The 20,626-nt window shown below is 30.7% G+C and overlaps 3 protein-coding genes and 1 long non-coding RNA gene across 5 annotated transcripts; 1 reads left to right on the forward strand and 3 right to left on the reverse strand.

Moving 5' to 3' along the window:
• Positions 1-3,765: 3,765 nt before the first annotated feature.
• Positions 3,766-5,886, reverse strand: LOC120251251 (protein trichome birefringence-like 42). 2 transcript variants are annotated; one of them, XM_039259801.1, is made up of 6 exons: positions 5,599-5,729; positions 5,172-5,522; positions 4,878-5,052; positions 4,576-4,760; positions 4,288-4,446; positions 3,766-4,202 (listed from the first exon to the last, which is right to left on the reverse strand). In XM_039259801.1, exons 2-6 carry the CDS (start codon positions 5,498-5,500, stop codon positions 3,863-3,865), a joined length of 1,188 nt encoding a protein of 395 aa, XP_039115735.1. In that variant the 5' UTR covers positions 5,501-5,522; positions 5,599-5,729; the 3' UTR covers positions 3,766-3,862. The 2 variants fall into 2 exon arrangements, with proteins under 2 accessions (XP_039115735.1, XP_039115734.1); XM_039259800.1 differs by having other exon boundaries at positions 5,172-5,886.
• Positions 5,887-14,431: 8,545 nt separating this feature from the next.
• Positions 14,432-17,588, forward strand: LOC120251559 (protein trichome birefringence-like 37). The gene is made up of 5 exons (XM_039260117.1): positions 14,432-14,890; positions 14,981-15,152; positions 16,314-16,489; positions 16,585-16,743; positions 17,061-17,588. The coding sequence occupies exons 1-5, from the start codon at positions 14,553-14,555 to the stop codon at positions 17,350-17,352; spliced, it is 1,137 nt and encodes a 378-aa protein (XP_039116051.1). The 5' UTR covers positions 14,432-14,552; the 3' UTR covers positions 17,353-17,588.
• LOC120251560 lies at positions 15,354-16,307 on the reverse strand. The gene is made up of 2 exons (XR_005533443.1): positions 15,645-16,307; positions 15,354-15,570 (listed from the first exon to the last, which is right to left on the reverse strand). It is a non-coding gene; the product is annotated as an uncharacterized LOC120251560 (long non-coding RNA).
• A 1,005-nt stretch (positions 17,589-18,593) lies between the features above and the next one.
• LOC120251562 lies at positions 18,594-19,673 on the reverse strand. Its single transcript, XM_039260119.1, has 4 exons — positions 19,394-19,673; positions 19,243-19,319; positions 19,052-19,163; positions 18,594-18,954 (listed from the first exon to the last, which is right to left on the reverse strand). Exons 1-4 carry the CDS (start codon positions 19,627-19,629, stop codon positions 18,825-18,827), a joined length of 555 nt encoding a protein of 184 aa, XP_039116053.1. The 5' UTR covers positions 19,630-19,673; the 3' UTR covers positions 18,594-18,824.
• Between the last annotated feature and the right edge of the window lie 953 nt (positions 19,674-20,626).

Genomic DNA, 20,626 nt, shown 5'->3' on the forward strand with positions numbered 1-20,626 from the left:
AAATAAAAGTAAAAAGAACCATGTTTATTTGAATAAATTTTTGAAAAGAAAATGTTTTATCCCAAATTTGATAAGCCTTTACGCATTTTTCCGGTTGAAAAAGGAAATTCCCATTTCCAAAATAAGGAAACTGTTATATGAAATGTAAGAGACTTTGTTTTTGTTTCTTTTGTTTTTTTACCCTTAAACCATTATTCTTCTAATGCAGCTTAACCCTTGTGCACTAATATTTAATGTTTAACTTTATATGATTTATATATAACCCCGGTTGTACAAATATAGATGATGAAATGCAATTAATAAGTAATAAAAAATAAAGTTGTTCATTGGATTTGAAAACTTGCTGGTTTAAATTAGATGAATATAGCAAAGGATCAGAGTTTACAAATATTATTTTCAAAAAAAATAATATAAAATTACAAATTGTGTACAGAAAAACTAAATAAACAAATTCTATTAATGCAGTATTGATGCTTTCGTTAAGAAGAAATGATATGTTCCTTTTCGACAAAAATTGCAACAATAAAAATTAAAATTTTGGTGAAAAAATCGGTGTATATGTTTTGTTTGTTTTATTTATGCTTATTTAACACAAGCATAGTTCTTCCAAGAAAAAACTAAAAAAATCAAACCTATCTAAAAAAATATCACTTAAAAATAATTTTGCAACCTTGCAAACTACTTTTATCCTCCCATAACTACATGATAATTTTGTTAATGTTGTTATTATCTTTATCTCTAAATCATCTATACTGATCACTTTATGTCTAATCTCTATAAAAAAAAAAATATTAACTAAAACAAATTTAAACTAATAAATACTTATTTCCTACTTTACCTATATGATAATTTTATTGATGTTATTATTATCATTATCTTCTTTTATAGATATGGTTGTTATGATTATAATCTAAATTTTATTTGGCAAGGGCAAACATAATGAGATTTACCTAACTTTGATAATAGTGGAACTGCTAGAGAATAATTGATGACCAAGTGGTTTTTGCGAGAAACTCTATGGTCGTATAATTACTTAACTTGTCGATTTGCCAAGCCTGATGATCAATGAGTAAACGGTGGACTCAATTTTTATACTTCTTTTATTTTTCTTCAATCGTTGAGTTTTTGTATTTATTTGAATTTTGAGTTATGAAAATTTTCTTTTTGTCAAAAAACTGATGTGAGTAACACATATTAATATTCTAGGCACTGAGATTTTTTATTATTTTAAGATTTTATATGTAAATACGTGACATTTATGCTTGATAAAAGCATCAAATCCTACATCAATAAACTTCACGAATTTTTTTTTTCACATTATTTATAATCGATTTTTTTTTCTATATATTCAATATAAAGCGCACTTTGGCAATCAATAAATTTTTTTATGCATCCAAATAATTCAATGCGCTGATTGATTTATTACTAAATATTGATTTAGCCATTTTCTTCATTCAAGATTCAAAGACTTTCTTTGAAATTTTTAAGTTATGCTTAATAAATAATTTTTCTCTATAAAATTTATTAAATGAGCGAAAGTTTCTTTTCTCTTTTTTTTTTTTCATCTCAAACCTTTGAACTGAGAATAATAAAACTTTATATTTATTATTTTTACGGATATACTGCTACAATCTTAAATCATTCTGTAAATAAATTTAAATTGTATTGATCTTGCTAAGTATAATTGTAAGAAAGTCAATGAGCAACTTTTTCTTGTTTGGGTTTTGATATAAGAGTTAGTTTGCATAAATGCAAATTTAATTGTGTCATGAATATCATATGCGCGTGCATGATTAGGAAAACTAATTTTCGCCTTATTTTGCTAATTCTTTTAAATAAACCCATCACAGTGGCAACATCTCAATTCATCATAAACAAATCAACCCCATTAGAAGATCCACCACTCTATTGTCTAAGACATTATTTTAATATAAAATATTTTTTTTTTTTACTAGCCTAATTTTATATTTATAATACATCGCTTTTAAAATCACTAAATCTTTGAATTCCTAAAATATATAAAAAGCTAAACCTAAAATTAAACAATAAACCTAAATCAAAACCTAAATTTGACCGTAACCTCAAACCCTTTAAAGCATTTTAAAATCCAAAAATCCTAACAAGTTTAAAATCTAGAGAAACAAAAGGAAAGATGAAATAGATTTTTTTTTTAAAGAAAAAATTAGGAGAGAAAATAATGTGGAGCACCTGTATTGAAAAAAAAGGGAAGGTATTATGTAATAATACCATTACTTTTATACGAAATATTATTTTGAATATTAAAATAAAAGGTTTTTTTTTTAAATTTAGTTCTAGGAGTCATCTTTTGAAATGCTAAATGAACGTCTTATGCACAAGAACACCCAAAAAAGGACCTTTTGGTTGGTTTTTGGCCCATAAAAAAACATTGAATTTATTAAAAAAAAAGGTTAGATTTTAACTTTTTAAGGAAAAAAATCTATCATTATAGTATAAATTCATGAGGAAAAACAATTAATTTTGAAATGATCAAGAAACAATAAGTATGAAATATATGAATTCAATATTAAATAATAATAGATAATTTAGTTTAAAAAGGTTTATGAGCGTGTAAATGAAAAACTGGAGTGGAAAGAGATTAAAAAAAGAAATTATGTCCGAATAGGTCTAAAAAATTCTTAAAAACAATTCAATTTTAAAAAATACAAATATGTTTTAAAAAATATGTAAACATTCTTGTCATACCTTTTGAAAAAAATAATAATCAAAACAAGCTAAAATATATTATGGGTGACAATGTTTAAATAGGTTAATTAGATATAAAAGTGTGAAATTAACTGTGCGGATTAAGTTCTATGTCATATATATATATGAGTATACTGTTAGGACATGATCATGATTGATATGCTTAATTATTTTCACTTTAAATAAGAATAACTCAATAATCATTTTTATTCATGAGCAAATATATTTAAATATAAATAATTAAAATTTATTTATTTACTCATGAGGAGAAAGTAGAAAAAGAGAAAATTATGATTTTGTTATTTGATTTGTAACCACATATTGTGAATGTTGGTTCTTTTTGTTCTCTTTTCTTCTTGTTTGTAGTGTTCTTTTATTCTGTGCTTGTTTCAATCGAAGTGGTTTATTCACCTTTTTAAAAAAAAAATTATGATTTTGGGCTGACTAATTTATGGGATGAATGTTAAAAATTATTGGTAATTACAGGCTTATGTTATTTATATTTTACTATTTGATTTTTTTAAAGGAAAGAAAAACTTCAAATTTATTAAAAATAAACTGAAGCACACTTGACTGTATCCATTAGAAGTGGAAACACAAATACAATGGAAGTACAAGAAAAAAAAAATATTAGACCAAAATGTACAAGAGTGCCGGTTCTCAAGAAGACACTTTTACCCGGGTAATCAAACAAACACTAAATCAAGCGCTGGTCAAAGGATATGGAATGTGCATGTCAAGATCATGATCATCTCTAGCTCGCATGGAAAGCCTTGATAGCTGGATTACTTATTCGTGTGATGCATGGTTGAAGTTACCACTTATTTCAGATTTTGGTTTTAATTCCTCCAATTAACCACAAGTGTTCCAACAGTTTCTCAGTTGTTATATATATATATATATATATAGATATAAAGATTTGAATACTACCTAGATTGTTGTGAGGAGACTAATTAAAGAATGTTTAAATCTTGGACCAAACGCCAATTTACAACTTCGCATTAATTATCACTTTGAAATATGGTTAGTAATGTTTATTTTCACTTCTAATTGTTTTCCATCATACAAGTCATAGCTTTATTAACAAAAAGAGAATGACAAAAATGTAGAAGAGATCAGAACAAACCAAATAATTGAACTACATAACATGAGATTGGTTTAATCCAACAATTGATACATATATAAGCTCATTCCAAATATCTGGTAAACCTGGAAGGCACCAATGGCTACAATCTGCAAACCTCTCAGGGTGCATTTGCTGGTCCATTGTCAGTACATTCCCCTGCCTTGAAGTGTATATAACTGTGTGTGCATCCCTTCTATATTCTGATAACCTTGTAATATTCAAGTATTTCACTGGTGTTTTCATCTTTTGAATTGTTTCCTCAACTATGCTAACCATAGATCTTGGAAATCTCTGAATGTATGTCTCATTTGTGATTGGAGTTGTTTGGTTATAGCACCAGTGATTGTTCTCCCTGCAAAGAAAATATGTAAATGTAAAGATGAGAATTATTGCCACAATGATTTTCAGTAAATTAACTAAGTGATCATTAATCATACAATTTATGTTCGGGTGAGACACTACGAAAGAAGACTGTGGTTTTGGTTGAATCGACAACTTGATCTACCCAGCGAGCCCATACTCGGAGTGCAGTACTAAAAGCTTCATCACCATTCATCTCCTCCACCAACTTCCCTTTCTTCTCAAAATAATCCCACCTGCAAATGCAACACTCATTATCTTAATTTGACAACATATTAAAAGTAAAAATTATATGTTGTCTCATGCACCTAATTTAGAATACAATTATATTATGCATTCATTTAGATATATATGTGCATGCTTACGCTCTTGTTTTCCCAGTGTGAGTCCACCAATGTCCAGTGTTGAAAACCATAATGTCAGCACCTCTCCATCTCTTTGCAAACCCATGAAGTCTATCAATCTTCAACACCTTCTTATTACCACCTTTAATTTCCTCCAGTTTAACCAGGAATGGACTCCAAAAGAACTCCACTGTGCACCCATAATCCTTTTATACAGACATATATACATACATACATATATATATATATATATATATATATATATATACATTCAACATCAGCTATCTATGAACAAACAAAAACAAAATAATCATTTTACACACCAAAGCCCTGAAGATCTTGTATTCTGAACCCTTAGCTTTGACAAGCACCCGAGATGGCCTAGTAGAAGTATACAGAAGGCAAGACAGTGACTCCCACTGATTCCTGTTCAACGAGTCACCTACAATAATAACCCTCTTCCCTCTCAACCTCTCCAGCATGTCACTCCCATTGAACCTTAATCAATAAACACTTGTTCTTGTTATATATTTGAGAAATTAAGATATGATATATATATATATATATATATATATATATATATATATATATTTATATTTATAAGAAAAGTAGCTAACCTGGGAATCTCACAACCTCTTGGTACCCATCTCCAATGCTCATAATCAGAATCCGGCCTCCCATTTCTCCTGCAACTCACCTGGTCACTGAGAAATGGGCATTGACGTGCATGGTAAAGAGGATACCTCTTTTTATCATAAACCCATCTCCCTTCAAAGATATCACAGTGTTCTTCTTGATTACCATCCAATGTCACCATTGAGGATTTGGCTTCTGATCTTTGAGGAGGCAGTGCTATTGGACCTTCTTTCATAGGAGAAGGTGCTGCACTTACTAGAGGCATAATAGCAGTACCAGTAGAAGTTGTAGAAGAGTACTGTGGGGACATGGCCAGGCTTGATGGAGAAAAGCTGGACAAGCTTGTGTTGGAATGATCAACAATACTGAAACTAGCCAAAAAGAAGAAAGTACTACCTGTCATCCTACCTTTATCAAGGTACAAGAAGAAGAACACGCAGCCACTGAGCAAGCTTGCCCAAATGCAAAACAGCAATTTCTTGTTCACAGGATTTGGTTTTAAGGAGTACTCCATGGATCAAATTAGGAAGAGAAGAGAGTAGCAAGAGAGGTCTTGTTAGAGCACACATAAGAAATTGGTGGCCTTGTTGCAAATTAAGTCAATTGTGATCATGCTTTGAACTTTGAACTTTGAATAACAAATTAACAAGGCTCAGTTGAGAGTGCATCTAACTATTTAGTATATATTAGGATGCAATCCCAAAGCACAGGCTCTCCAGGTAGTTAGTGCCACATGGCCAGCTTGTGATGATCTCGTTGGATACCAAATGGAGAGGTTGGGGTTTGGTGATAGTTTGATCTTACTTTCCAGGTTTTTGGTGAAATTTAAGTGGGGTTGGTATTTCAAAAGACTTTATAAATTTTTATGAAAATGACAGAATATGACAATAATAATTTTTTTTTAAAAAAAACCACCGATAATAATGATTAAAATGCTATATATATATATATATATATATATATATATATATATATATATATATATATATATATATATCCCTTAATAATTCATATTTATTTAATATTAAAGCTTTATATTTTATCAGATAGGAAGAATAACAATAGTAGTTAGATAATTATTTTTTTTGTTAAAGTAAGATAACCATAAGGGAATTTTAAATACTTTGTTTTTTAAAAATATTATAAATCTAATTATAGTGGTAGCTTCGAATAACAAAAAGATTTAATGAAATATGATCTTCTTCATATTGTTTTTTTGATAAAGTGGGTAAACCGAACCTTCGTTAAGATTTTTATGTTTTGATCTATTATATGAATAAGTAAAAAGGACATGAAGCTAACGTTCATGTTGATAATTACAACATGCAAAGTGACACGTATTGAAGTTGTTGACCAAATCTTGTTGTCATTTTTATAAGGTGGTGTAATCGGCATTCACATTGGACTAAAAATAATTAATCTAATTTAATTTAATATATCCAATGGTATTTAAGTTATCACATGCAATAAATTCTTCTCGTTCCTTCCAATGCTAAGCTAATTGGATCACTAACAAAGTAGAAGTTAAATATGGAAATAAAAAAATGAACTTGAATAATTAACTATTTTCATGCATGCTTGCTGCTTGCTGTGGTGGGACATGAGTGCAAAAACAAAGTACGACTATGCATTGGAGTGTGAAAATTATTCAATATATATATTCAAGTTTGCCATGAATTGAGAACCATTAAAATAAAGCCTTGGCTTATCAAAACATGCAAATGACTATATCTTATTCTCTTCATGATTTCAGCTTTTCAATGAACTTGGAGCTAAGTACAAATGCATTAATTAAATGATCCATATATAGATTGAGTTAAACACATACTATAGTGAAAGATATTTAAAAAAAAAAGTTCTTATGAGAAAGAAGAAGAAGAGGAAGATATATATATATATTAAACAACATTTATTAGATTTAGAATATAACTAATTAATTGAGCTATTGCGCATTGAACCAACTAATTAAAATAAAATAAGATAATCAATATACAAAATAACTTAGTTGATGTGATGAATAATAAATAATGTACACTAGGAAATTGAATGGATTTCATACATAATTGGGACCTAATAAAGGAAGAGCCAGCCCCCTTCTTCTTTCAATGAGGACGATTAATAGTTTTCCTTTGGAACTAATCAACAGTGAGAAAAAGGTACCGGAACGGCGCACAGGTAAAGCTATTAATTATATGAATTGTTTTAGGCCTCTCAATTTTTTGGAAGTATAATCATTAATTTTAAACCCTTAATTTTCTTAATAATAATTATAAAGTCTTGAAATTTTGAAGGCCTTCATAGATAATTATTTATTATAATAAATCAAAATTTAAATTTTTTTAATCTAATACCTATTAAGTATCATATAATCTTGACTACTTTTTAAAATAATACACTTATTTTTGTTAGATTGATATAAACCTAATTTAATTATAAATAAATAAGTTTTAAAATTCATTTATGTTGTTATTTTCTTGGTTTTCATTCTTAAGTTTTTATATCCATATATTTATCGTAAGCGATAACGAATCCTAATATAGCATATAAATAATAATTAACAAAATTTCATAAAAGGTATTTATTAAAATAAATTTAAATAAAATTTTATTTTTATTAAATAAAATAATTATAGTCTAATATAAAATTTGGCTTTAGATCTTTAATTACCATATGCCACCTTATATGGGGTCTTATTAGTTAACAAATAAAAAAGTTTTTATAGAAATTAATTAATGATGCCTAGTATTTTTTAAAAAAAATAAAATGGATAAATTAATAATTTATTAACTGATAATGTTGAGTGTTGACAAACATGAAATCAAATAGTTCTGGAAGAGAATGAAATGCTTTTCACGGCTACTGTAAAATACTGTTTAAAAAGATGATTTTTTTTTTTAAAGATAAAAGTGATAAACTATCAATCCATTTAAACAGAAATTTAAGGAGATTACAAAAGGAAGAACATATGTGGATGGAGTTAATATAATTTGAGGTTCTTATTTTCAAAATTACAAAACATTGGAAACAAATAAAGGCAGGTAGCAATGAACTTGGTTGTGGACCAAAAGCAAGCCTGCATCATTTTAATTTGGGCCTTGGAAGTTGTTGGAGCACCAGTGCTACATCTTAGTTAAGTGACTCTTTAATTGATCATATTTAATTAGTTGAGATAATGATGCATAAATTTCAAATCATATGAATTTTTAAGATGTAGGTCCATTTTAAATTTTTAAGTTTAAATGACAAAGGTTTCAAAACAAACTTGTAGTTATAAGTAACATTTAAGGCAGCAATAATTTATTAACAAATAGTGATAGCCTAACATAGGAAAGTTGTATCAAAAAGCCATTTTCTTATTGCCAATTAAGTAAATATGCACATTCGGATAGCATGAGCCCAATTAGCTAGGTATATGATGCTAGTTTTTTCTTCAGTTAGTAGTTATATTATTAGATAAATTTATTTCTATTCTTGTTTCAAACGAGAAAAGGGTATTGTTCAAATGTATAAAGTTTATCTGTTTATGCTAAGAAAAAAAAAATCATATCTTATTACAACAAACAGTTCATTTATGTGTGGAATTTTAAAAAAGCAAATAACTCTTTTGGATAACTTAATGAACAAAGAAAGAAAAAAAATCTAATTATTGGATATTTGGATCCTTTCTTTCTTGTGTCTTGGAAATAAATTTACTTAAAAAAAATAATTATTGGGTAAACTCCATCAAGAGAGCATAAAAACAATAATGGTGCCTCTTTTCTCTTTTACGTGCAAGCCTTTTATATTAAATATAATGCATCTTTTAATTGATTTTTTTATTTTTAAATTGTTTCATGATGTTTTAATGCTATGTGTCATCCTCAAAAGAGACCTCAGAACAATTCAAAGGACCCTATCATGTACAACCAAATTAAAGAGGGAACTACAATTAAAAAAAATAATGGAGAAAAATATTAGGTGGCGCTTGTAAACAAAAAAGGTTATCTATAGCAAAATATCTCTTGTAATTAGGTCCAACCTCCTCCTAATCTACTTCATGTTTTTTTTTTTTCGTTCTTTTTATTGTTAGTCCTTAGTTGTATTATATGCGTGTCCTTTTATAATTCGAGAATTATATTTTATATTCAAAACTCTTCCTAATTTTTTGTTTTGTTATAAATTTTATTAATTTACTTTTAATTAAAAAGTAATTTTTCTTTTATTTTTTATAAATGTGTCAAAAAATTAAACATCTAGCCCATGTGCCTCACACCAGCTATATAGGTCGGTTGTTATTTCTCTTTTATCACTTGTGTTGAAGTTGTATTCTGTCATTCTTTATGGTGTTAATTTTATTTGATAAATTTATATCCAATATAAATATATTTTTTAAAATAATCAATAAATAAAACACATAATAAAAATACAAAATAGTCAATTTACTAAAGAAAACCTTACTTCAAATCCTCATTCACGGATTAGGCGCCATTCTAGATCACTCTCATTCAGTGGGTAAGTCTTTATGTTTGATTAAATATTTTAATCTGTGTTCGTCTTCAAACACTTACTCATGTAGCATTAAATTAAAATAGACAATAATAATATCTAAAATTAGTTTATAATAAATATATTAGTAAAATAAAACAATTGAAATAACAAAGCTTGTTAGGTGTTTGTCACTCTGATGATGGACCTTTTGTTGTTTCTGTTGTTTATTCTTTTGTACTTGTTTCATTTGTTTTTTTTTTCAATAAATTTATAATTTATTTTAAAAAAAAAAACCCGCACATACCACCTATACAATATAGGATAGTGATATTTTATATCTTTTGTTAATAAAAAAGTCAAGAATTATATATGCAAAGAAACAAACGTAAACGTCTCTAACTCGTCTCTTTTTCACTTTATATATATGAAAGGGATCTGTAGGTGCACTAGATGGCGTTAACAAGTTGCCATGCAGTGTCAACATGCATGGTTGGGTGGGTGTTTGCAATTGTTATCCTTGAAAGTTTTGATGAAGATCATATGATCATGATATCATATATATATGCTGGCACTCATGGACTCATGGACTCATGGACATAGACTGGATGGACGACGCACCACCAAACAAACAGTTGCGCGTGCATGCATGAGCACCACTAGTGCACGTCCTTAATGCACGTAGACAATGGAGCCATGAATGTGGCATACTAATGTTCATTGCTTTTGTGTAATGCCTGCATGCCCACCTCCATCTCTATCTCTATGTCTCTGCATGTTCATGCTTGGCTTACATGATATATAGTGTCACACACGCCCACAGTTTGTGGACCATTTGAGGTCCTATGCCATGTGCCCTTAGACAAGAACTTAAAACCTAACGTAGAAGAGAATGTGTCATTAGAGTGTGGTATATTGTTTGGATGGGATCACGTGGAGAGTAGTTTAATTAATTCGGTTCAATGGAATTTGATTTTGCAAGGAGAATGTATTGTAAGTTAATACTTAATTACAAGATTATATCTATTTTGGTCATGTAAATAATAAAAAACTAGACGAACACAAGTGATGAGATCGACCACCCCTTATAATATATAGGATAATTAGTATTTTTTATTTTTATTCTAACTTAGAGGTTGACAGTTTGTATTCATTATATGGCATAAGCCACATTTTTTGAGAGAAAAAAAAAACAATAAGATAAGATAAAAATATGCATGATTCATTCATGAAACTTATACTTTGGGTTAATTAATTAGTAGATTATAAAAGTTAAGATACATGTTATATGTGTATGTATATATATATATATAAGTATATCTTATCAATTTGGGAACAAATCTTAATTTCCATATGCTTGAATCAAATTAATTTACAAGAAACTACCAAGATCAGAATTAAGAAATATATGGCTTTACAAAGAGAACTCTCCTCAGATATATATTTGGTTGCTTTATGTTCTTTTATGAAATAAACAAAGATATGTAATTCTTGTATAATAAATATTTATAATTAAAAACAACTAAAAGCAGTAACTTAATTAGTTAAAATAATCACTTAGAAATCATGAAGCCCAACATATACAAACCATATACAAACCATACCTAAACTATCCTTTCTTGGATAGCATATCTTATATATATATATAGGCTAATTAATTTCTCATTAAAAAGAGATACTAATATATATTACTAAAACGACAAATTTTCATGTGAAATGTACTTGACCAATTAAATTATGTGTAGAAACACAGTAATTAAAACCGTGAGTACCGTACGTGTCAGACATATGAATTATAAACTGTTATACTTCTTTTTTCATTCAGTCCTACCATCAAATGAAACAACTCATGATTTATTTTGCCTAGTTAATATATTTTCATAGCACCCACTTAGAATATTAATTAATTATGGGCAGTGATTTTGGTGCTTTCTTTGTCAAACAATACCATTCATTCCAGAATGCTTCACTGTTTTTATTCTAGTTAGTTTCATGCATGAAGCATCAAGACAACCTGTACTGACTTCAGATAGACAAAATGTGTCATGAGGACCATCTTAATTAGTGCTCTAATCATTCAAGCATGAAAATTAATTATTTTGTTTTTATATTATATTTTTATGCCCACTATTAGGGTTTTGCCCATGTTGGTGTGATGCTGATCTCTTAACTATTTTGATGCTGACACACTGCTTGATTTAAAAAAATACAATAGCATAAGAGTAAAGCCAAACTAGAAGCCAACTTCTTTGATTAGGTCCTTATTAGCTAGCTTGTTGATAAAAATGGCTAGAACCACAAATTTATTAAATTCAAAATTAATCACCACTCTTTATAATTTAATGTTGTCCTAATTCTTTATTATAGTTTTATTATTTATATATATATTTTTTAACAAATGTAACAGACCCATTTAAATGTGTACATATGGATCAAAAATTGATAGTCTTGCACTTGTATATTCATCCTGTGATATGGGGTTTAAATTATAAATCAACACTAATAATCGAAAATCTATTATTTCTACTGTGTTATGTCCATTTATGTCAATATTAAATTGTGATATAAATATTTTTTATTAAAAATTATGTGTTTTTATTGGGAGTATTTTGTAATGGAACAAATATTGATTGGGCTATTTATCTTTCACACTGTTTTCATTTAATATATGCTTGTGTTATCTATTTGAAAAAAAAAAACAAAAAAGAATGAACATCAAAATGGTAGGTCAAGTTCACCAAACAAACCACTTAGTTTGCACGCCATATATAGCATAGTGCGCCATGGTGGGGATGGTTCCCTTGAAGAAGCTTTTTTGGCGGTTTAGAAAGAATTTATTAATTTGTTTATTTATTTAGAGAAAAAAAAATAAATAGATAAAGTTGGTGGCACTTCATTCTCCAAAACATTGCACATGGAACAAAAGCTTTCAATCATAGTCACTCTCTCTCTCACTCCTTTCACTCACACAAGTCAAACATGGACCCCCCTCCCCAACCCAATCATCCTTCCAATGTTTAATTGATAATTAAAACCTTATTCCCTCATGTGAAACTATTTTTAATCTATTTATAAAGTGCAAGTTGACAAATATATTATCAATAAAAAGTTTGGAGATATATATATATATATATATATATATATATATATATATATATATATATATATATATATATATATATATACTTTTTTGAAAAAAAAAGGTTTGGATATATATGAAATAAAGAGACTTCATGATGATCCATATATATAAAATAAAGTTATGTATGATGACCAATGTTTTCATCACACTTCCACTTGGCCAAACCACTTGAGAAATCCAAGTGCTTGCCAAGTGCCAACTATTCCTATCACAATACAATCAATTAGAAATTAAATTTCTAATAAAGTCTTTTTGGATAATTAAGATGAGATTTCAATTTATTGTGCCCAACTTTGATGCCAAATAGAATTAGATTCAAGTTGTCTTGTTTCATATTTATGTATATATATTAAAAGGGTGACATCTTTAATAGTTAGTTATTTAATTAGATTCTTATTAACATTCTTAGTTTGCTTGAAGAACAATCTCCTAATTGTGTGATTTATAATTTAGACATTCATGAAACCAACATGGTAGTCTTCTCAACTTATCTAATCATGTTTGCTTCTACACCACTCCCATTTTTAATTTTCTAACAAACTTAGTCCAATGATTCACCATCATATCAATCACACATGAAAAAGAAAATGTTGAATAATTCATAGCACACCATTAATTTGAGTTATTATATATATATATATATATATATATATATATATATATATATATATATATATATATATATATATTGATAAAAAAATCTAATTTCACTAGCTAAACATAATATATTCATGAGATAAAATATTGTTGAGGATATAAATAAATAAAATATATAGGGATAAAGTTCACATGAAGCAGCACCAGGATATTTTTATGAAGAAAGAATCCAAAAGCAGGTTCACATGCTCACACCTACATCAAGTCCAAATTCTAGCCAGCTTCACATTAACCCACACAACACATACTACAGGACATACCTCATGTCGGCATCCCAAACCAGAAATCTCCAATATCTACCGTGTATTTTATTTTTTAAAAAAAAGCTTCCAAATTTTATTTTATTAAACAAAGAATTTTTTAAGCTTCCAGAAAATTAAGCGCTCTCTTAATTTCTTAAGCGCTAAAGTCTCAAATCAAGCTGGAGATCCCGACTCCAATCTTGCATGAGGAGTAGTTCTTCTTTTTTTGTTGGTGCAGGCGCTCGAGGGGACCAGAGCAGTGTCTTCCGCCTTCCTAGTTTTTTCTCCGTTTTTTTATTTTCTACTGCTTTCTTGGTTCTTCTCACTTCACGGTGAGAGGTTTTATCTTCGTTCGCATTGCTTCTTTTCTATTCGATAAAGTTGTGGTTTATCCACATTTATTTCAAAAAGAAAATTTTTTTATTTGTCATATTATAATATATTTTTTTAACACTGTATCTTTATATGAGATGTTTGTATCCTACGTGAAAAATAAGTTCAAATCTCTCATAATGCACAGTGAAGATCGACACATAATAAAACATGATATATTTTTAAATAATAAAAATAATTAGTTTTTCCAAAAATTATTAAGTATATTAAGAATATATACACGGTGTACGTAGCCTTTTGTGTTTAAATTTCAATCAGACAAAGTTATGGTGGTGTTTTCCCCTTTTAAAAAAAAAGGGAGGAATGAAGGGGATTATATTTATATTAAGTAAGAAAAAAAAAACACACACACACACACACATACCCCTTCAATTATCCAACAATGAATAAAGAGCTCTTCTCCTACTCCTAGTCCCATTCCTTATAAAGCATCAGACCGTCTCCTCTCCCTCCACACTCTCTTAATGGCCTTTCCTTCCACTTTAAGCTCACTCCTTTCTGCTTGTTTATTATCTTTTCTACTAGGTTCCTCAACCATTCATGGTGCTGTAATAGGAGTCCTTGTACACAAGAGGAGCAAGAATCACCATGACAATGGAGGTGGTGGTGGTGGTGGTGGTGGTGCCCTGGATCAAAACTGCAACTTTTTCCAGGGGTCTTGGGTCTACGACGAGTCCTACCCTCTGTATGACTCAGCCTCATGTCCTTTCATCGAGCCTGAGTTTGATTGCCAGAAGTATGGCCGCCCTGATAAGTTATATCTTAAGTATAGGTGGCAACCCACCGCCTGTGATCTCCCAAGGTTTGGTTTAACCCAGCCAGTTAAATTAAACTTATATATATATATATATATGAATTTATTTATTTATTTACTTATTTGAGTGTTGTGTAGGTTTAATGGGCAGGACTTCTTGTTAAGGTGGAAAGGAAAGAAGATAATGTTTGTGGGGGATTCCATAAGTTTGAATCAGTGGGAATCACTCAATTGCATGCTTCATGCTGCTTTGCCTAATACCAAGACTACTTTCTTTAGGAAAGACACCCTTTCTTCACTTATATTTGAGGTATTTATCACTATCTTTCTATGTATAAAACTCTTTAAAAATTAATGAATACATTGATTGCCCTTTTTTTTGGGGGGTGGGAGAATCAGAATCTGGAATGTCATCTCCATAAGCACAGGCACATTTGCATTCATGGCGGACAGTAGAGCATGTCTTCGCTTTTGAGTAGGAGATGGGTCCCATAGTAGTTCTCATTTATAGTGCTTTTGTTTTTAAAGTTATGTTATTTTCATGTAGTTAATTTAATTTATACATTATAACAGGTTTGCTTTTCCTGGGGTGGCGGAAATCTTTATCTTTTTCTCTTTCGTTTGGTTTTTTTTTTTGTTTTTGTTTTTGTTTGTTACCTTTGCATTCATGTGATACTTGCTTGAGCTTTCATTCACTGTTGCTGATGATTGGCACTGCTGCATGCCACCTGCCAAAGTAGAAACAAACAGTCTCATACGAGTAGGTTGTAGCTGACACCAAGAAAAGAGAATAAAAAATTACCATACAAATTCTTGAATTAAATTCACCATTTGTTGATGAATTGTATTAGTCTTCAAGAAGAAAATATGCCTGCAAACAATGATAAAAAGAGAAGCCATCAAACAAAAGAAAAGAATTAGAATGGAAGTACTAAAAAGGCAATCTCCTTTACTAGTAGGACAGATCTATTAGCAGATCTAGAATGAAAAGGCAGATCTAAAATTACTCAACCAACTTGTTATCAAACCTCTTTAAAAGCTTTAGGACATGGAGATTACTAGCTTGCTGTCATAAATCCATTTGACACTTAAATCACAGTTGGCCAATATTATGCAAACTTAATTTTCCAAAAGGACAACACGTGCAAAGTGGAATAAGGACCGCACGTTCACAGATAAATGGCAGTTTCAAGCAAGTGGAGAGCTAATTGACAATTGCTGAGAATCACCGTGAAGTCTCATGTGATGTCTAGGCACTGCAAAGGAGGCAAAAAGATACAAAGTTTGATCATGTGAGGCACCTTGTGTCACGGGTCCTGATTTGAATGAAAGGATGCATGTATCACGGATGATTCTCCAGCTCAATAACCTGCATGAACGGCGGATAAGCACTTGGCAATGAAAGACTTTTTTGTTCAAGGCATTTAAAACATTGAAATAGGGATTAATTCTAAGTATGCTGGCCTGGCAGGATTATGGAGTATCGATAATGTATTATCGCACGACGTATCTTGTAGACATTGTGAGTGAGAAGATCGGGCGCGTCTTGAAGCTTGACTCAATAGAGGGTGGCAGTGCATGGCTCGGGGCTGACATGCTTATCTTCAACACATGGCACTGGTGGACTCACAAAGGAAACAGCCAACCGTGTGAGAGCTTTCTGAGACTCCTGAAACTATCTAATTAGTTAAAAAAAAAAAATCTATCACTGTGACAAATAACATCTTGGAAATCATGAGCAGGTGGGACTTTGTGCAAGAAGGTGACCAGATATACAAGGATATGGATAGATTGCTTGCATTCTCCAAAGGGCTGGCTACCTGGGGCCGATGGATAGACACCAACATCAATCCAGCCACCACTAAAGTCTTCTTCCAGGGGATTTCTCCAACTCACTACCAGTAAGTTGTAGACAAAATTCTATAAGATGGTCAACTAAAAACATTGATGCATGCATAGGAGAAGCAAACATGAAGAGTAGCAAAAATAGTTCAGCATGCAAACAAGGCAAATAATAGCATAATAAAGATGTTCTGGAAGTGAACTAAAACTAACAGGACCATTTCTATTGCTGCCTCCTGAAAAATAAAATCACGTGTCATAGTATCACAACGTTAACCATATAAAGTCTTATAATCCACAATAGAAAAAGCATCATAATCATGTTGATATGATCATCAGCTTTCAATTACTATATTCTGAATATTAACTATTTCAGAGGACAAGACTGGGGTGGGTCAAGTTCAAAGAATTGTTATAAAGAAACAGAACCAGTTAGTGGATCAACATACCCGGCTGGTTCACTTCCAGAGCAAGCCACAGTAAGGAGTGTGCTGAGTAACATATCAAAACCAGTTTATTTGTTGGATATAACCTTGCTCTCTCAGCTTAGAAAAGATGCCCATCCATCTGCATATAGCGGAGAGCATGCTGGCATTGACTGTAGTCACTGGTGTGTTGCTGGCCTTCCTGATACATGGAACACGATCCTATATGCTGCTCTAAGTTGAGTTAAGCAAAGATGACACAATGAATTTAGACAGACAGAAGTGAACCAACTCTCAACCTATTTGAAGTCATTATTCTATATATTGTTCAATTGTTCTTTAGCAAGTAAATAATAATGTAACAGAATGAAATATGATGCCATGGACAGTGGAAACTAACCTGTGTTTGGCATTAAAGAACAGTATGCCTTCATTGTCAATTAAATCTTTTTACTTCAAAAGTTGACATATTTTTTGTTTACAGCTTCAAGTCAGTAAGTAGTACATAAATTGCTCATATTTGCAAACTAATAATCAATTAATCTTAATTGTGTAGAGTATACAAGAGAAAATTTCAACACAAGCAATGTGATTAAGCTGATTTAAATTTAAAAATTACACAAAGTGACTTGAGAAATATCCGGAAACCATATTGTGATGCTAAGAAGTTTCTGAAATTGTCTTGTCGCTTCTTTAGCCTACAATAGATGATCTGATCATGCAACATAACACCACTACAACCCAATCAAACAGGGAAGGAAATGACAAGTCAAAAGGAGGACGAGAGTACAGAAATCAGGTGGGGTGTACAAGATATTAATAAGGTGAATAATAAAATATCCTTGAGCATTTTGAGATCTTCCTTGGGCCTGAATTGGAGAATCTCTCATTATTCTGGTTCTTGTGCTTCATTAGCCATTGGCAAGTTCAGCCAAGTCATTCAAGAAAGGAAATCTTGCAATTTATTTCTAAACGGGCCATTACATTGAGACTTTTGCAGCAAAAAATACCATTCTCTCAAATAAATGGCATAGTAAAAGCCATTGAACAACAAAAGACAACATAAAAACTCTGTAGCAATTTATATTCTTTCTCTAAGTCTTATTTCCTTTAGTCAAAATTCTCTGATTATCAAATGACGAAGATATCTTAGGTAGGATTTACTATACTCAGGTTCGAGATCTTAGATTTATTTGCTCTCCTCACTTAACTTCATGAAGACCAAAATTCACATATAGTTATACTCTCATAACACAGTACAAATGATCCTTCATAAGCCTGACACTTTTATTTATTTGGAATAAGTGTACCAAGTCATTCTTAAGAATAAGAACGCCATCATAGAGCTTCCTAAAGAATAACATAATTTCACGGTTGTAGAACTTGAGTGGAAATGAAATTAAATAGAAGAATTGATACAATGCAATAACATGAAAAAGAAAAAGAAAAACCTAAGTAATATGCTCCCACATGCAACACTCGTATCAAGAGAAAGCCTCATTCTTCTGTCAATGATTTAGAAACAAAGTTATTTGCATACGCATTCCACTGAAGATGACAGAAAGCCAAGAAAGCATAGGTTGGTCTTCCAATCATAAGCAACATGTAGATAACACCCCAACAATAAGAAACTCAAAATATGCAACATAAACTACTACATAAATATAAAAAATGTCATTAAACGGCAAAACATTTGAAGAACAAAAAAGAAAACATTAATAGCCAACATAAACCGCAGCATTGACTATATAGCAGTCGTCATTTTTATCTCCCATTGCCTCAAGACAAACACCACTCGAGCATATCATCCCTCCATCCACAACCTCAAAACTTAGGATTTTTCCACTAGAGCCAATCCATAAGGAAATCCATCAACGTTTCATCCCACCAAAACAGCAAAACAACAAAGCAATTTGCAAACAATATAGAACGAGATACTCACTAAGGGAAGACGGATTTGACTCTCTCGACATCCAAAAACGGCTGCGCAGACCTAGGTACCCCAAGCTTGATCTGAAGCTTCATCTGATCGGAATTAACACCCGGAATAGACCCTGCACCAAAAATTCCCAAAACCCATCAATCTCTGAAACGAAAAAAAGCAAGCTTGCGCACACAAACAGACGACAATACCTCTACGGAAAGCCGGGATGGAATTAGAGGAGATAGCGTCCTTGCAAGCACGCATAGCAGCAGCAGTGATGTCTTGCCTGGAAGAACCATAAATTTCGTTCAGAAAACACAGAGGATCGATGGAGAAAAACAGGAAAAGAATAGGGATTACCCGTGCTGGTCATAGCCAACACCCATCTCGACGAAGAGAAGGTTCATGGGCTCTGAATGTGGTTGCGTCGCCATGGAAAGGGGAGGAAAGGATCGACGGAGCTGAGGCCTTGGTCGGATGGAGAGGAGGAGCGAGGGCGAGAGGAAGCTGTGGATTTGGGGGAACGGAGGCGAAGGTCGGGAACGGGGGATCGCGGGAAGCGAGAAGGGAATGGCGGCAGTGCTAAGCAACCGCATAGTGTTAATTGGTTGTGACCCAATCGAAGTTTCGGGTCGTTGTTTGTGGGGTTGTGATTTTAAGCTGGTCCAACCGGATCAAGTCCGGGATGATTTGCTTGACTTGTTGGATTTTGTTTGGGAACAACAATTCTGGTCAGTGATTTGACTTTGAGTGAAGCCATAATATATATATATATATGAGGATCCATCATTTAGGAACGTGCATAGATTTTAAATCTAGAGATGTTTATAGTAGCCATCAGATGATAATTTGACGGCTCTTATTATTATGAACAGTAGAAATCATGTTCTACAGTGTTGAACAGTAATTATAAACAGAAAAAAAAAAAGGTGTATAGTGTTCATATAAATAATCAACCACCGGATGATGATTCAACGACTTAGATTTAAAACGTCCCTAGATTTCAAATCTAGGAACTTATCTAACCTAGATGATATTTTTTTCATATATATATATATATATATATATATATATATATATATGTCTATAGACTCTATACATGAACATGAGAGAGAAAGAGAGTTTAATCGCCTACTTGTCAAAATAATAATAATAAGAAGAAGAAGAAGAAGAGAACAATTAAAAAAAACAATTTCTTATTTTTATTTGAGAAATTTTATTAAACTATCATGCGATTTGCCTTTTTAATAATTTAATGTTTATGATTTGAGTTTTGATATTTTAGTATTATGTAGTCTAAATTGTTTGTAAAAAAATATAAAAAAATATTAATTTTGTTAATACTTGATGATATATATCAAAATAGACCTAAATTTAACTTTTTACCTTTATTTATAGAAATTGTATAGTTAATCTTATATTTTTTTTAAAAAAAGACTTGTATAAAAATTAAGGTTTGAATTTGGGATTCCATATTCTAATTAGAAGAGAAAATTGGGATTCAATATTCTAATTATAAGAGGGAATTTCGGAAAAATTTTCTAAACTACTATGTAAATACGAACCTTGTTTGTTGTTGTATTTTGGTGGAAC

Source organism: Dioscorea cayenensis, chromosome 20, assembly GCF_009730915.1.
Source record: "Dioscorea cayenensis subsp. rotundata cultivar TDr96_F1 chromosome 20, TDr96_F1_v2_PseudoChromosome.rev07_lg8_w22 25.fasta, whole genome shotgun sequence".
NCBI lineage: Eukaryota > Viridiplantae > Streptophyta > Magnoliopsida > Dioscoreales > Dioscoreaceae > Dioscorea > Dioscorea cayenensis.

What these genes read in the sequence shown, in the direction of transcription:
- LOC120251251 (XM_039259800.1), bottom strand. Translation starts at nt 5,704, where the DNA reads ATGGAGTACTCCTTAAAACCAAATCCTGTGAACAAGAAATTGCTGTTT. An exon ending in AGAGGTTGTGAGATTCCCAG is followed by an intron (nt 5,053 to 5,171) that starts GTTAGCTACTTT and finishes TTATTGATTAAG; the next exon opens with GTTCAATGGGAGTGACATGC. An exon ending in ACAAGATCTTCAGGGCTTTG is followed by an intron (nt 4,761 to 4,877) that starts GTGTGTAAAATG and finishes TCTGTATAAAAG; the next exon opens with GATTATGGGTGCACAGTGGA.
- LOC120251559 (XM_039260117.1), top strand. Translation starts at nt 14,553, where the DNA reads ATGGCCTTTCCTTCCACTTTAAGCTCACTCCTTTCTGCTTGTTTATTA. An exon ending in ACCGCCTGTGATCTCCCAAG is followed by an intron (nt 14,891 to 14,980) that starts GTTTGGTTTAAC and finishes AGTGTTGTGTAG; the next exon opens with GTTTAATGGGCAGGACTTCT. An exon ending in CACAAAGGAAACAGCCAACC is followed by an intron (nt 16,490 to 16,584) that starts GTGTGAGAGCTT and finishes AATCATGAGCAG; the next exon opens with GTGGGACTTTGTGCAAGAAG.
- LOC120251562 (XM_039260119.1), bottom strand. Translation starts at nt 19,629, where the DNA reads ATGCGGTTGCTTAGCACTGCCGCCATTCCCTTCTCGCTTCCCGCGATC. An exon ending in CATCCCGGCTTTCCGTAGAG is followed by an intron (nt 19,164 to 19,242) that starts GTATTGTCGTCT and finishes TTTTTGGTGCAG; the next exon opens with GGTCTATTCCGGGTGTTAAT. An exon ending in GTCAAATCCGTCTTCCCTTA is followed by an intron (nt 18,955 to 19,051) that starts GTGAGTATCTCG and finishes GATTGGCTCTAG; the next exon opens with TGGAAAAATCCTAAGTTTTG.